Source organism: Phoca vitulina, unplaced genomic scaffold, assembly GCF_004348235.1.
Source record: "Phoca vitulina isolate PV1807 unplaced genomic scaffold, GSC_HSeal_1.0 scaffold3, whole genome shotgun sequence".
In the NCBI taxonomy this organism is placed as follows: domain Eukaryota; kingdom Metazoa; phylum Chordata; class Mammalia; order Carnivora; family Phocidae; genus Phoca; species Phoca vitulina.
In genome coordinates, this window is record NW_022589706.1 from 83,941,670 (window position 1) to 83,959,444 (window position 17,775).

The 17,775-nt window shown below is 36.3% G+C and overlaps 1 protein-coding gene across 4 annotated transcripts in view; it reads right to left on the reverse strand.

The window, feature by feature from the left end:
• Positions 1–17,775, reverse strand: part of COL25A1 (collagen type XXV alpha 1 chain) — a 467,924-nt gene that overhangs the window by 65,702 nt on the left and 384,447 nt on the right. For all 4 annotated transcript variants that reach the window (XM_032400984.1, XM_032400983.1, XM_032400982.1 and 1 more), the window contains exons 15-18: positions 16,941–16,985; positions 9,602–9,634; positions 9,138–9,173; positions 4,334–4,378 (exon numbers count right to left, since the gene is read on the reverse strand). In XM_032400984.1, coding sequence (XP_032256875.1) covers positions 4,334–4,378; positions 9,138–9,173; positions 9,602–9,634; positions 16,941–16,985 — 159 coding nt within the window. The remainder of the gene's footprint in view (positions 1–4,333; positions 4,379–9,137; positions 9,174–9,601; positions 9,635–16,940; positions 16,986–17,775) is intronic.

Consider the following 17,775-nt stretch of genomic DNA (forward strand, 5'->3'; position numbering starts at 1 on the left):
TTTTAAAATGTGACTTGATGTTTCTGAGGAAGGAACCTCATCTCCAATGGATTTAGATGGTAAATTTCTATTAGATTATTGAACACTGTAATTAATCCTAAGAATGCCAACATAAATGTTCCTGCCACCTGTAAAGCTTAGCCTTTATATGATTTGGTGGCAATGATGATTTCATATAATGAGGTATAAAGAACCAGTTACTGTCTCATACCCTCCCAATCCTCAAATTCTTAATCTGAATGTCAAACTTTCACTAATGTGGAAGCCAGAAGAAAACTATCAAGTTTGAGGGAAAATACTTAAAAATTTTTTTTGCCACCTAAAAGCTTTTTTTCATTTGATGTAATTTTTACTGTATTATGTTTCCCTATGCTATTAATTTTACTGTGTTATATAAATTTTTTCCAATCTACTTTCTGAATATGATGAGATAAACTGGTGGTCTCTGTTGAAAGGAGAAAAGCATGCATTGAAAATCCATATTTGTAAAAAATGTCTTGGTCCAGGTAACACTATGACTGGGGCCTAGAAAATTTTCCTCATTACATGTTCAGTTTCTCTTGTGAACAGTGTAGGAAGGAGAATTTTGACAGTACCATGTCTTATGCACAGATGGTTCCTTCATCCTTTGTTCCTGGAATATATTTGAGTTATAGGAAAAGGGGAATAGTGTGATGTTCAAGAGAAAGTAGGTTTCTTACTGCTCTTAAAGGTAACATTCATCCATCACAGCAAAGGAGTTTTCAGAATTTACCTCTATTAACCTATAGAATGTAAACGGTTTTACGTTCTCCAGGTTAAAATTACTCACATGAGGAAAGATTATATTGAACATGTACATAACCAATGTTTCCAATATTCTGAGCTGCTCTAAGAGAAAGAAAGAGTAATAGTTAAAATTTATATAGGATTTACTATATGCTTGGCAATATTTTAGGAGCTGCACATATATTAATTCACTTAATATACACAACTCTCTGAGTTATGTACAGTGATGATTCTCATTTTATAAGGAAACCAGAGGACAGGGAGATTATTATAACTTGCCCAATGTCGTGATACAGCTTCATTACTGGTGAGGGGTTGAACCAGGGCCCGCACACTGGTGGTCTGGTTCTAAAGTCAGGTCTCTTGATCACTGCTCTATACTGCTTCATTACTAGGGTAATATAATCATAAAAGGGGTAAGTAACATATTTACATATTTCAAAATAAGTGTGGAGAGAAAAAAATTTTTTAAATAGGAACTTCAGATCTTACCCTTTTATGTGATATCAGAAAAGCTAGTTACAGTAAGTTTTACCCATGAAAAACATATATGAAGGCTTGTTTATAAAAATCATTTTCTGAGCTCAAATCTTATTCCAGAAGATCAATGTCTACATGGTACATTGTGCATAATTTAATTTTCCCAGCTGAACATCTTGACACTATATGAACCATGAATGCATGAAATAGGAATTCCAAATGTCTTCCACATGGTGAGAGAACTTTCCAATACTTGTGCAGGAAGCTTAAGAGTAGTTTGAAATTAAGGTATGCCTGTTCTTGGTGACTTTTATTATGTATGCCCAAGGTATCAGCACTTTTCTCTGAGTGGGACTCTGAGGTGATAGATAGATGAGTCTGCTGTCTGTATTTAGGCACTTTGCTCATTTCCTAAGAGCTGTGTGGAAGGCATTTGGGTGCTCATTAAGTTCCCCACCATTCCCTGAGAGCAACAGGTGGTGAATCAAAGCTTCGCTGGTATGTCATGGCTGGTTTCCTCAATGTCTTGTAAAATAACGGATGGCATTTGCATGCTGTCTGTAGTACCAGCAGATAAGAAGGGGATGAATAGCAACAGGAAGTATTTCCAAAGCATGAACTATCACACAAGTTCTTGCTACCACACGTTCTAAATCCATACATGTGGTTTCATCTTTTAAATATTGTTACTCATTCAAACTATGAAATCACGATTAACTATCCTGTGGCTAGCAACTGAGTAGAAGCAAGGTATATTGAAGGAATAAAGAACAGCTCAAGTTAATGAAGCTATATCGTAAGGTTATAAACTTGTAACTCTACATTTATAAATATCCAATGCCTGCTAATGACTATGTGTTCTGAAATAGTCTCCTTCACAAGATGACTTCTGTATTCTGAGCACCTACTACATTATAAAGAACATTGCTCATATCCTGAACCAGAGCGAGAAGACAAAGCTAATTAAACCAAAAACAGAATCTGTGATTTAAATCAAATACTGGGTAATTCCCCAACAGCACTTGCTAATTGCACAGAAAAGGATCTCTAGTGAAAGATAAAAGGTTTTGTCAATTGATAGCTTCTTATCACAACAATCACAGTCAAGGTTTAAAAAACAAAGGAAAATATCAGCTATATGACCTTGACAAAATACATCTGGCAATGTCCTAGGACCCTTGGAGTAAAAGTGTTTACTGGAGGTGACAAATCACCAACACTCGTCCCAATTTGAAAAAGTTCAAAATAGGTCATAAAGTTCAAAAGGTCACATATGACTAGGGAAAGGCCATGGGATATTTTTCGTGGTGGGAGACATAAAATGAATAAGAGGTAATGAAAACAGAGTAATTCAAATTGGTTTTTGTTTGTTTCGGAGGGAAAAACCCCAACACCTTCACCGTGACCTTACATAATCTTTCTCACCAAGACAGTGCCTCATACTCAGGAGAAGAGACAAGCACATTTCAATGCAGCGCTGAGGTTCCTGGCACACTAGCCCGGCGTTGGAAGCACAGCCCTGCTAACTTAGGAGTAAGTGCTGCAGGAAACCCTCCCCCAGCCCTTCCCAAATGTCCCTCCTTTCCAATGCCTTCCCCCTTATTTATAATGCAACAGTGTTCTTTTTAACTCATGTTGAGTATAATTTTCTTAAATTTGTTTTAAACATCTATGATCTCCCAATCATTTGTAAAAGGCTCTTTTTTTAATGTGTGGGAATTACTAAGGAACTGCCATAAATTACTCTACAATATGAAATCACATATTTAATTATTTTGCTAAATATCAAGTGATAAGGAAAAGACTTGGCCCTTTAGTATGGTTTGTCATACAGTGTACTTTTTCACTGTGGAAGCCAAAGACAAAATATATTAAAAGGACATATCTGAATGTCCATGATACTAATCTGGAAACATCAAACAAAAAACAGAAATTTCTGACTGCCAGCCTGAAAAACACAGTTTTCATGTCTGTTACTTATACCAAATAAAGTCATAAAATATATAATACCATATGATGTCTGGGGAACTCAATAATTTAACATGTTTATTTCTAAAGCCATATTATTTCATGTACCATACTTCAAACACAACCTTCATCTAACAGTATACATAACCCTCACACTGAAACTAGGATTATTCATCTTAGAATGGTCTAATGCACACTAAAGATTGATTCAAAATCTATGAGAACAATGTAAGGAAAAATATACTGGCGTTATGTTCCTCTACCAAACTGTTCTAGAATTACAAAAAAAAAAAACACTTTAAAGCTTTTAAGCTTTAGAAAGCAGATTTTAAAGGAGTCAACACTGCTAAGGCAGTAGAACTTTAAGCCTTGTCAGTTGCCATGTGAAAAATTTTCAGCAATTAAAAAAAAAAATGTATGTTTCTTGACATTTTTAGATGGTTTTAAAACATGTAAAACAATGTTTTCAAACTAAGCTTTAAGCAATTATTTCAAAAGATACACACAAAGTTTATGGAAATAGTATATGGGTCAGAATAGTCATCTGATTTGTCCTTTGCAGTGAGAGTTACTGACAGGAAGTGGAAGCAGAAGATATTTTAGAGCGATTGTTACAACGAATGAATTGCAAAAACAGCTGCCTAAATAGTTCGATTTATGGGGATGTTAAGACTCTGATTCCAGTCGGAATCTGACAGGATGTTAAGAATAAAATTAAAACGTGAAAGTGGACATTCTAGACTTTAGAGAATTCCTATGTGGCACTGACATTTTTTCAAGTGGCATAGTAGGTTCTAATAGTAGAATATACAGTCCAGATAGCAATGGCAAACATCAGCAATACCTGTGCCTAGTTTTCAATTTAAAAATGCCAATGCGGGCCTCGAACCCATGACCCTGAGATCAAGACCTGAGCTGAGATCAAGAGTCGGATGCTCAACCGACTGAGCCACCCAGGCGCCCCTCGATTTAAAAAATTTAATTGACTGAGATGGTTGGAGAGTATTTAAAGAGTAGCATTATATTTTTAGTTTTCATTTTTACCTATTTTCCTTTGATTTCTGTGACTTTCACAATTACAGTTCTATGAAGCTGAGACTGTCAGTGCAGTATTTACCTTTATCCCCGGAAGTCCAGGAAGCCCAGGAAGCCCTGGTTCACCCTACATAGGAAAATCACATAGCATTATAGAACAATAGTCACTCAGTCATAGTATCTGGAGAAAAACATGGCAAATGTTCCTAACTGAATACTTGCTATATATATATGTATATGTATATATATACATATATATACATATACATATATATATACACACACATATATAAATACTGTCTAGTTTTAAGAACTTTGGTGAGATTATACAATTCAGTCAACTCTTGATTCAGGGATTGGTTGACCATTTTGCAGATTTTTCAGGGTTTTCTCTCTTCCTGCCATCTCACTGCTCATTAGCAACTCGACCAGAAGGCAAGCAAGAGAAGTAAAAGGAAAAGGAACTCCTACTTTTTATTATTCCCTGGTAAGTGATTTCTTGCGGAAGCTGAAGCTCTTTGCTGAAATGAGGATTATGTATGCATTTGAATAATGCATCCTATTCCCGGGCTCTCTTACCTCAGATAATCAAGAGTTGGCTGTGTGAACAGATGGTCACATCAAAACAATATACATTAAAAGTCTTGCTCACTTAAAAGTATAGTAAGATTTCTTTTCCATTCCTGAATGATGAGAAGATAAATGCATGGTTAAGATTATACTTAACTCCAGCCTGTATTTCTGACAATTGTTGAGTCTGGGTAACCCTGCTTAGCAATTTAGGGCTAATGGTACCATGCGTGCAGCTGTTCCTGAATACAGGTTTGAGATTAAGTGGTACATTTTGTGTGAGCACACTGGAGTCAAGCTAAATCTCATTTTCACAGAATTGTCTACATTATTTTAAGTACAAAGTATAGTGACAAGAGGTTACATTGCTTAGAAAATCTCCTGAATTCCACTAAAGAAGCATGAAGGAATCGCCGGGGAAAATGAAAGTCCATCCTATATTGGACTGAGGTGACTATTATTTGTGGAAACAACATTTGAGGGTCAAAGGCACACACTGTTTCAAAATGGTCAGTCAGTGGGACAGACAACTACACTAAAAGAGACTAGGGCATTAAACTAAATAAAAGTGGTAAAGGGAGACCCTTCTTTTCATCTAAATGCTTTAATAATCCTCATTCCAAGGAAAACCTACAATCAGATATCTTGTCTTTAATAGTATTACTTTCATATCATGAAGAGCCATAATTTGCTCTGGTATTATCAAAAAATGACTCCAGAGACTGTTTATTAAGCCGTATGGTTAGATATAAAGGGAACAATGACTTTCCTGATGGTTTAGGTCACAGGTACTTCAGGAATGCAAAAGAAAACCTACGCTGTTTGAAACTATATAACTCAAATTTTGTACAGTGAACAGTAAGACTAAGATGAGGTTATGCCAGAGAAGAAAGAATGATCATTAAGAATTTGAGATTGCATTCAAAGAATACTTGTCCAAGTGGATTAAACTTCCCAAAGAAACATTATACATTATACATTCTATTTTATTTTTCTTTCCCCTTTGCCCTTCATTTGATAAATTTAAGAAGATCCAGTAGAAGGGCTGCATCCATATTTTACTGAAGATTCTCTTTTACTTAAAAGTAATGATAATACCAGAGCAAATTATGGCTCTTCATGATATGAAAGTAATACTATTAAAGACAAAAAAAAAGTACAAGGCCTTCGAATATACAGTAAACTGCAGTAGAATATACAACAAATAAAAGTAAACCTATTGGTGACAAATCTATAGCTTTGTATTGTTTTCGGAAAGGCCCCCAAAACCCAGGGCATCCTGAGTTTGAAACGTGTGAAAATACAGCGGTCATAACACTGTTTCCCTGCAGAAGCTCTCACCATACACTTCCCTCCCACCATATTAAAAGGATTGTATGACTACTTTAAAAAAGATATTTATATACACATGCATACACAGACACACGCCCATGTTTCCTAAAAATGAGAAAATGAGAAATATGTATGAAACATTATGGGATATTTTACAATGTAGGTTGAATACTTACAGAGACTTTAGCATTTAGCTGTTCCTTGTATTACATGTGCATGTATGTAGATATGTATTTATATTACATTATTAAATGGACTTTTTAAAGGAAAACTATTTCAGAAAGGAATTTGAACTTTACAAATTTATGTTTACTTAATGTAGTAGTCAATGCAATGAAAGATTATAAAATATTTAATGTTACCCTTTGTGGAACATCTCAACATTCTTAGGAAGACTTTTCTTCCTATATAAATTCCCTGTATTTACACCATGAAGGCTTGTCTTCCAGTGAGACACAGTTTTTGTTGACTTCTCCACTCTTGCTTATTTCTTGGCCCAGGAGCTTCTCTGGGTTGAGTCCTTGGGCATGCATGGCCCAAGGTCAGATCTGGGTTATAATTAAGAATGGGTTTGTTCTTCTGTTCAAAGAATACTTGTCCAAGTAGATTAAACTTTACACATTATACTTTTCCTTTCCCTTTGACTCTTTACCCTCCATTAAAGGAGACCCTTGTCCACTGTCAAAGTTGGGATTCTGCTTTTGCCCCCAGTACTTTTAGATATACTTCAACTGGGAGGGTCCCTTCCAGAAGGGGATCAAGTATTTTTATCCCCATGAAAATTAAAAAATATATTTAAAAAAGATGCAGAGAAGTTAGAAAGAACTATGTGATGAAACACAATACCTATTTTTATAAATCTACACATTCAGTTTACAAACATAAATACAGACTCTAACTCATGTAGCAATCACACACTTTACTGTTGAATCTATCAAAGAAAAAAAAAATGATGATGAAATCATTCTACATTATTAGACAACACCAGACAGTGGAAAGCTCATCAATGGGCCTTTCATTCTGTCACGATACTCTACATTTCTGGAATGTCCCTCACGCAGGAGCTTAAGTATAGAATCCACAACACAGTTCTTCAATGATGAGGAAAATGCCATGGAAGATCTCTTGAATTGATTCTGTACTCAGTTCTGCTTGTCATTTTCTAATCTTAAGTAAGTGGCAAGCATGGGAATACTCTACTTTTAAAGCAATGTTGGGTAAGTATTGCCAAATCCTGATATTAGACAAAGGAAGTCATAAATATTGTGGGCAAGTGAGATTGCGTCAAAGGATAGAATCTGGCCTAAATACTGATGAAAAAGATGCTGTTCGTTTCAGGGCACGTACTCATTCAGATAGGTTGTGAGCTTTTAATGAATCCACCCCTTCTCTCCATATAATCTAAAGCAGATTTTTAATGAAATACAAAGGAAATCCAGTGTTTCCATATGTAAACCTATAAACTTCCAGGAATGAATCTAAACTGTATTTCTAAATAATCATGATAAGGCAGTATTTTATTAAGCAATTGAAAATCATTTTGGATCTTCCACTCTGAAAAGTGGAACCTCTGCAAAATTATAGCAGATTTGTTTTGTTTTGTTTTGTTAAAAAGGCATAATCGTCCTGCAGATATTTCTTTTAGTATATCACATATTTCGAGAGCAGTTTAAATTTAGCCTTTAATTTTTAAAGATGAAGGGGCCTAAAATTAGATCATCTGAGAAGATTATTTGCTTTTTCAAACTAAAGCAGACCACGGATCTTTGATGATACCGCTGATTTCAAATTTCTTACACAAAGAATCAATAGGAAATCTTAGGAATTAAATAGCAAAATTTGCAGAATTCTGCTGGGCTCTTTGGAAAAGTCTGAACTTTACCTGAAACTGGGCGTGATGAATCATTACTCTTACAGCCCGAGTTTCAAAAGAAAACTCTATTTTTAAATTAAAGGAATTTCAAAAGAACATGAAAGACCTGCTCAAAAATTACTTTAATCCTAAGTGTTTAAAACAAAGCAATCATCCTCCCAATGACTTCAAGAGTGTGGGAACATTATTTTACCAGGCCTTAGGATTCCAAACTCCTATAATGAGATTTATTCTTTCTTTTCCTTTACACTAATGAGGTAAATTCTATGTCTCTAATCATATTTTTTCCTACAAAATCAGCTATTGCTGGATAAAGGGAGAGTCATGATCTTAAGAGATTTAACCTAATGTGGAATTCACATTTACTCGTTAGCTCCAACACATCCGTCACCTAAAATCTGACAGCACTGGGCACTGATATCCAGATGCTCAGACAATAAACTGCTAACAGTTGTTTCCTGCCTCAGACTCAAATGAGAATACGAATCTAAACATTATCACTGCATATCCTCTAATTTATCACTGAAGTGAAGTACAAATGATTAAAAGAAATCCATGTATGTATTCACAGATTGGTTAAAGTGCTTGGCTAGTGTCTCCAATTAAAACTTCGTTTATTAACAAATCTGGTTTGTATAACATAACATTCACTGCATAGGTAGATACAATTCACACAAAAAAATTATCAGTAGGGAAGTATTTGAAATGAAAGGAAAAGGAATATAAGGAATATAAGAAGCTATCATTCCCGACTGAAACAGTTTAGTAAATATTCATTTCTTCTCATGAATGATAGAAACATGCAGAGTAACTTTAAACATGCAAGATAAGTTGTTGGCATTCCAACCCGACTGATCTTTGTTAGCCTCAGACAGCTGAGTATATGCAGACCTTAGTTTATAAAGCATCTTTTTCACATGTACAGGGCATTTCCTATTTTGCCATGGTCAGCATCAACCCTTTTAAAATGCAAAACAATCAATAACACTCTGCATGCAAAGCATGAAAACTACATCATTTTCCAATCATGGTTTTCATATCACACAGTGGATAGTAGGTATAAAATGGCAAATACGGGGCAGTACAAAGAACACTAGAAGAGAGGTATTACCTTTTGCCCTGGACGACCAGATTCTCCAGGTTCCCCCTGGCCAAAAGAAAACCAAAGATGATAAAAACAATCTTACAAGAATTTTCCAAAACCTTTAGGCCTCTGGACACTTTCACAGAGATGGCCTAGCCTTCTTGATCACATGTATTTCATTCACTTTATTCTATTATTCTATATCTCACCAGAGACAGGGAATTTTTTTTGCTGTGAACATACCTAAAGCTCACATACAAATCCCCATTTCTATAAAAACCAACTGCAGAGAGAAGTGAAGGCAAGACCTCTTATTTAAGCCTTTATCAGATTTCCAGCAGATACTCTCTGTTGAGTTTGGGAGCTGAATATTGCAGAAGAATAAAAACAGTTATAACCACCAAAACTGGTACAAAAGAAGAGAAAGTAGAGGTTTATAAAATTCAAAACTATAACTCCTGGGGTACAAACACTCGCAAGGTTATAGTTACCTTAATTCCTGCAGCAGATGATCCAGGGTCACCCTAAAACAAAACGCATGAGAGATTAGTCCACAAGTTATGAGAATAGGAAACACACAAGCACACAGACAGCCATTATCAACATGGCACTCAAAGGAGCCCCATGACTAACAGGCCTGACTATGCTCCATAAGACCATACCAACATGGCATCTGTTAAGATGTCAACAATTTCCAAGCTAAACAATGCACCTTCTAAAAACATGGGTTTATTTTGAATGCAAAATACTTAAGGGCTATATTCCTTGAGGTCAATAGAAACATATAAATATGTATCTCTTCCCTTGATACAGTGCTAAAAGTGTATTCTAAAGTAATAAATTATAATTTTGAGATCTGGAATTTTGGTTTTCTCTATTCCTGGAATGTATGAATGTCACGGGCTCTCAGTTACTGGGAGTTCCTTGACCCTCTCGGTCTTCAGAAAGTCAGGGTTCAACAGATAAAGTCAAAGGGTTAATGATGTCGAGTTGGAAAAAGCCACGTAGCAGGTCGGTTTGTTTAACTCACGAGGCACTGTCACAGTTATGACCAGCACATTTTCTCTAGCTTTACACTTATTTCATTGTGACACAGTCACCGGAAAATTACAGGATGATGGATGACTCCTGGGTGGCAGGGACATATGTAAGACCTGAGAGAAAATCTTGAAGTAGAATGTGCTTTCCTAAAAGGTACTGTACTCCATCGGGATACCACAGAGGGTGACTACATTCCCAAAGCAAATATGCTTATAAAATCTGCAGAGAGGGATTCGTGGAAAAGAATATGGAGGTTAGTTAAGAATGTTGCTTCTTTCTTTTTTTACCCATGAGAGACTATGGACTCTGAGAAACAAACTGAGGGTTCTAGAGGGGAGGAGGGTGGGGGTATGGGTTAGCCTGGTGATGGGTATTAAAGAGGGCACGTATTGAATGGAACACTGGGTGTTATACACAAACAATGAATCATGGAACACTACATCAAAAACTAATGATGTAATGTATGGTGATTAACATAACATAATAAAAAATAATAAAAAATAAATTCAATTAGCCAACATATAGTACATTATTAGTTTCTGATGTAGTGTTCAATGATTCATCAGTTGCATATAACACCCAGTGCTCATTACATCACGTGCCCTCCTTAATGTCCATCTATTTCTAAAATGAGGCCAACAAAAGTGCCTTGGTTTTCAAACTCCTTCTAACCCCCCTGTCCCATGAACATGCTACAAGCAAAAAAAAAAGGGAGAAAACTTAGCCATTTGAGACTGTTGAGAAAATAGGAACTGCCACAGGAGGAAGGTACATACTGGAATTTCTTCAGCTGTCATATCCATGCAAGTGTTCAAGGAACTCCAGGGATCTGGTTCCTTGTTCTGGATTTAGGAAACTGCTCATTACTCTCTTTTAGAGACACAGATGAGGCCTCAGGCCTCTGTCCATGGAGCACTGGTCCCCCTCGCCCAATTCTTCCCATCTCTTCTCCAGGCTGGCACCTTCTCTTTCTTGAGGTCTCAGCTTACGTGGTTTCGCCTCAAAGAACACTTCACCAACCAACTTCAGACACATACCCCTCACATACAATATCCTACTGCACAGCATTGAGCTCTGTTCATGTCCTGCATAGCTCATTTCATAATTACGTATTTATATTTTCTGCCCATTCATTGTCTGTCCCTTCATCAGACAATCAGCCACATGGGGGCATATTCAGTGTCTACTTTTATTCAGTGCTTAGCCCATAGAGATGCTCGATACCTTTATGGCAAGTGAATGAACAAATCTCAAAAAGAATGTTTTAAACAAGTCAGCAGTCAAGGATCAAAATGAAAAAAAAAAATTAGGAGGGAAAAGCTTAGGAAGGAGAAGGAAATCATAAATTAACTTACTGAAGAAACTGATACATATGTGAGCTTCTTTGATGTCTGTAATTGTTATTACCCAAGGAAAAATTAAAACATGACAAAACATAAGGGCCCTAAATACTGTCTTATACTGACTTCTCTTTCTGATCATTTACATTCAACTGAGTTCCAAATGGGGAGTGAAATAGATGTGGCTAATAAAATAATACTTATTTCTACTAAATCAAATCTGAAAGCTATCAACACCAATGAATCAGGTTTGCAATATTTTGCACAATAACACCTTTGTATTCCTAAAAGCAATTTTGACTTTGCTAACTCCCTTCTTTCATCTCATTTATACCCCATAAAACTCTGATGAGATAGGGCAGATATTATTATTTTCATGTAATAGATAAGGAAACTGAAGGAACTAGAGGATAAGTGAATTTTGGACTTCCTAAGTTCCATTGCCATGTTCTTTTTATTAGAATAAGAATTATTGGTTTATTTTGTTTTGACAACAGGGCTTAAAAGTTGCAGTAAACTTGTAAATAAAAGGAAGTTGCTTGTATTAACTGCAGTTTAAAACCTTTTATTTTTAGTGTCCTAATGGAAAGTGGCTGGATAATCTACCAATGAGACTAAGGACTAGATTTAGTTCTCATAGAAAGTGGATGGAGAGAAAAAGACAGTTTCCTGAAAGGCTGATTTATTTGTGGAAATTGGAGCAGTTTCATTTGAGGGGACTGTGAGTGATATTTTAATTCTCTTTTTAAAAACTTAGACTGTGAAATCTCGAGGAATTTTTATAACTTTTAAGTGGCAAGACAACTGCTGAAAGACAGTCATAAGTTAAACATGTTAAAGGATAGTCCTGCAAGTAGTGGAAATAAAACAGTCAGTGTTATAATCCTCATTCCTCCAAAAGTGAAAGTGAATACAGGATTAAAGTCAGAAAAACCCAACCATGTCTTAAGTACACTCTTTGCTTCATAAGTTGGCTGGTCTAGAAACACGTTTCCACAGGGCGAGTCACAAATGGGAAAATCCTTTGAGAAGACACTCGAGATAAATGAATTAGACTTTTGATCATTCAAACACAGAGAGTTTCTGTTTTTGGTCGTGATTATTTTCAAACACAATAGTTAGTATATAATGTTATGTATGTATTAATAAAGTCTAAGCGGATAAATGAAGTGAATGTGGTGATATTTTTATCATTCATTAATTCATTCGATAAGTTGTTTGTTGAGCACTGATTATGAGCCAGCCGTGTTCTGTTTGCAGGGATGCGGGGAGGTGGGTGAGAACAGGGAGCAATGCAGTTACAGTCCCCGCCCTTGGCCTGTGCTCATGACAGTCACATACTAATACACACACACAAAAATGTTATTGATTGAAAGCATGAAAAATACTTTCTTTTTCTTCCTTTCTTTCCATTTTTTTTAAAGAAAAATTAAAAAAATAGGAAGATTCTCATGTTTGGGAAATACTGTTATTTCTGTATATAGCAGAAGACATGATAAACAAATGCATGTCACAGGAAAAAGTTCTACCGTTCCATGAAAATAAAAAGCAGTTGAAAGGAAAACAAACTTTTTATTCAATAAATATTTATTATCTCACAAGTATGTGCCAGGAGCTTGGATTGGTGCTGGGAGTAGTTTGGCATCATATAGATTTTTTGTTTATTTATGTGTTTTTTTCTTTCCCAATGAGCTAGATGGATGTCCAGTTAAACAAGGAATGACAATAAACCCTGATAACAGTTAAGAAAGAGATTTTAAAGAGTGTTGTGGGAGCATAGAGTAGGTAACCTAACCAATCTGAAGGAGACTGAAAGGCTGCCCCAGGGAAATGACTTACAAATTAAGGTCTCAGGGGACTGAAGAATAGATGGTGGAGGTGGGAGTGGACAGACAGTAAGAGTGTTCTAAGCTGAGGCAACCACATGTGCCGAGTTAGAGAGGGCCCCACATTGACCGGGGGGTGTGGGGGCCCATGGAGATAGACCTTCACATGTGATTTTAAGAAGAGACAATTTGATGGTAGCTCCAAATATGGGTGCGGCTTCTGCAAAGGCTCAGAGGATGCAAATCAAAGATGCTATGTAGGCATAAACCAAGAAGGCAGTGTGTTTCCGGGAATGGAGACTGAGGGACCAGAGAAAGTGAAGGCACCTGTCAGGTCGTCCCAAGACCGGGAAGGTGGAGCTTCCGAATCAGCAGACTGAATTGTGAATAACAGATTGGCATGATCAAACCATTCAGCTTGCCGCACAAACACCTACTTTCAAGTTGCTTGAAAGAGATAACAAATCCATTTCTACATTTGTTGGTGGGATTAACGCTCCAAAGAGCAGAACATGACCTTTGTGTAATAACTCCACACGTGATTGAAATCGTTCTTTGGTGTGTTACTCTCAAGCCTAGAGTGTACTGCAGTTGCTGGCCAGGGACAAAACCCAGCCTCATGGTTTTTACAGTTCCACAGCATTTCCAGATGACCAGTCTGGAAAGGTTTAGATTGCTCTACCATCCAAAGGCACAGAGTTGGATCAAAAGGAAAAAAAATCCTATTAAAGTGAATCAGTCAATGACGTAATTTACTACTTCAATGGCAGAAAAAAAAAGCATTTTTTGATTTTACATCTCAAACTTGGTAAATGATGAATGAGTTTCACATACTGAACCCAAAGGCCGTGAGAAGAGTGTTTCCAACATACTGGAAACAAATTATATGACAGAAGCAGGAAATGTTTTAAAAAACACATCAAAAATTATATTCCAATTACAGCATTCTCGGGATGAATGCTACAGGTCAGATTACATATTATACATTACAGATTCTTATTTACAATTCCCTTTTAGGCCCATTGAAAGTTTATAGAAATGATTTCCCTTTTTTTTTTTTTTTTTTTAAAGATTTTATTTATTTATTTGAGAGAGAGAATGAAACAGAGAGAGCTTGAGAGGGTCAGAGGGAGAAGCAGACTCCCTGCCGAGCAGGGAGCCCGATGTGGGACTCGATCCCGGGACTCCAGGATCATGACCTGAGCCGAAGGCAGTGGCTTAACCAACTGAGCCACCCAGGCGCCCCGAAATGATTTCCCTTTTAACTGAAGCATTTCTTGTACTTAATTTCAGTTGACTAATAAAATTTTTGATAAAAAAGAAAACAGCCCATCTAGTTGATTTCAATTTCCATGTGGTAAGAAAGCTAACATTTATTGAGAGTTTACTCTATGTGAGTCGGTATGGTAAATGATTTGCTTTAATATAAGATCTTTTCAAAGAAAAAAAGCTGCTTTACTACTGGAAAATTGAAATTTAAAAATGTGTCATTAAAGAAACGATTATTGGCCTACATTCCAAAAATGAAGCTTTAAAAATACATCTTCTAAAGCATAAAATTCTCTACAGGAATCCACATAGGTGTAGTTCAGACTTGGCATAAGCTTTTTTCACTTGAAAAAACGCCCTCTGTTTAGAAGATTTCCTTTCTTTAAGCAGAGACTGGCAGCTAAGGCCCGTGGGCCAACTCCAGCTAGCACCTGCTTTTGTGTGGCCCATGTGCTAGGAATGGTTTTTACATTTTTACATGGCTAAAAAAAAAAAAAAAATCAAAGAACAATAATATTTCATGACATGTGAAAATTTCATGAAATTAAAATTTCAGTGCCCAGAAATCAAGTTTTATTGGAACATAGTCATACTCATTTCTGGACATACTGTTTATGGTTGCTGTCACACTGTAAGAACAGAGTTGAGTAGTGGTGACAGAGACCACAAGGCCCAGAAAACCCAAGATATTTACTTTCTGGCCCTTAATAGGAAGTTTGCTGACCTCTGGTTTTAAGTATAAACAAGAAAGTTAAATATAACATCCAAGTTTATATATCTGGGGTTTGAAATTCTGACTTCGAGAGTGATCGAAGTACACTGTTGGTCTTATTAAGTATTAAGCATATGTATGTCATATTTGATTGCAGCATGATAATTAAATTTGACAGGTATATAAAATGGGTCTACAACAATGGTTTCAACTAGAAGTGATTTTGTGCCCCAGGGGCCATTTGGCAATGTCTAGAGATAGGTTTGGTTGTCACAATTATTGGAATCTAGCGGCCACAGGCCAGGAATGATGTTAAACATCCAACAGCCCCCACAACAAAGAATTATCTGGCCCAATATGTCAATAATGATGAGGGTGGGAAACCCCAGTCTACAAGAGACTGAGGGTCCACTCTAATTTCTGGACTGCTCTTCGAATACAAACATAACTGCGACTTGGTGATATTAATTCATTCCTACCATCCATGCCATATTTATATTAATATTTATAAGAATGAGAAAGATAAATTTCTCTTTATTTTATGGGGATGCTTTTATGACTAACATTATCCATCTGTACTGTAATAATTTTCAAAGTGAAATATTTTTATCCTCAACTCTAAGCTTAAATGAATAAATCTTTTATCACTCAATTACTTAGCTTGATTTTCATGAAAATCTGACTATTCTATTTTCAGTTTCTTAAAAGATCTTCTTCTTAATCCTTTACAGCACAAGTGAAGTGAAATACCCTTCTTATGCCAGAGATATCTGTGAAGTATGAAGCCAAAGTAGAAGCTATAATGATAGACGGGGAGGGGGGTGATGAGAAGAGGTAGAAAGATGAGCCACAAGACCACTGTAATATAGATGCTAATAATGATTTAAAAGATTAAAAAAAAGAAAAGACAACACAAAGCCTGGCAAAATATCTGGATTTAGTAGATTTCAGGTCAAGGCAAATTTTCAAGATTGCATTAGAGGCTCTAATCAAATGACATTTACTTTCAAACTTTTAAATTTCATCCCAATCCTGTGACTTGTTCTCTCCCCAAATCGGAACAAATGGAATCACTTCAGAGTTTATATCTCTGAGTATCAAGGGAGTGCCCCACTTACACATGAATAAATGGTTTTCTTCCTTGAAGGCCATATTACTGCAAACCTAGCTACACATTTTCTAGAATTTGTGACATACCATTTTACTTTTAAAATACTTAAATTTGGGGGCGCCTGGGTGGCTCAGTCGTTAAGCATCTGCCTTCGGCTCAGGTCATGATCTCAGGGTCCGGGATCGAGCCCCACATTGGGCTCCCTGCTCTGCAGGAAGCCTGCTTCTCCCTCTCCCACTCTCCCTGCTTGTGTTCCCTCTCTCGTTATGTCTCTATCTGTCAAATAAATAAAAAAAAATTTTTTTTTAATTAAAAAAATAAAATATTTAAATTTGTAGCTAGGAGTTTGTAGAACGATCACCTTCATAAGTTAGATATTCAAATGTTCTCTAAAATTGTAGAATTATTTCCCATCTTATCACACTAAGTTACTACCACTCATTTACCTGTCTCAAAATCTTCTGTGTTCACATACATGAAATAATATTTCTTGCTCATACACATACTCTTTCATATTTTACAACACTGTACCTTTTCGCCTGTGTCACCTTTGGGGCCATTCTCTCCAGCTTCTCCCTAAAATGGGGGAGGGAGAGATATAGTAAAATATATTGGTGACATTACACACAGTAGCTTTCATTATTTTGAGTTTGCTTTCATGTGCGCTATATATTAAAATCTGTTGCAAATGTTCTACAGAGCTAATGTATTTTTACTTGAACAGCTGCCTGATATCAAGTGGTCCAAATAAAATTTATTACAATGAACATAGCTGAACAGTTTTAAACTATTCTATGATAGCAACAGAAAGCAGTACTTTCTCTGACTTCTACTAGCTCATTCTGGCACGTAAAGCCTCCTTAACGATATGTCTTTTCTCCTCAAGAAAGCCTTTTTCCTGACCATTCCCTCAATATGCCACATGCCTTAGCGCCAGCGTGTCCTTCCTTCCTGCCATTCCTGCCACCTGAGCTCCTGCCCCCCCGCCCCTTCTCTCTGTGTAAATCCTACTCTGTCTTCAAGTTCAGCTCAAATCAAATCTCCAGGGCTTCAAAGTGCATGACACAGCCCTCAAAACTGTGGGCGGAAGATTAATTTGTCTGCACCTATGTGTTTTGCATTTGTGAAATGAACTTTATATTTTATTTGAACACTCTCTTTTTTAATTATAGTAACAGAAATTGGGGAGTTTATGCTTTCTGGGTTATTTTTGAGATTTCCTGTGCTTATTCCCTCACATCTCTTTCCTACCACAAAGCAATGCATTAGGAAAAAAAGGTCATTCACTCATTATCCATGCTTTGATTCCTTCAAAGCTGAATTCTTTCATTTAAGTCTTACAGCATGTTATAGTGGAAACATCATG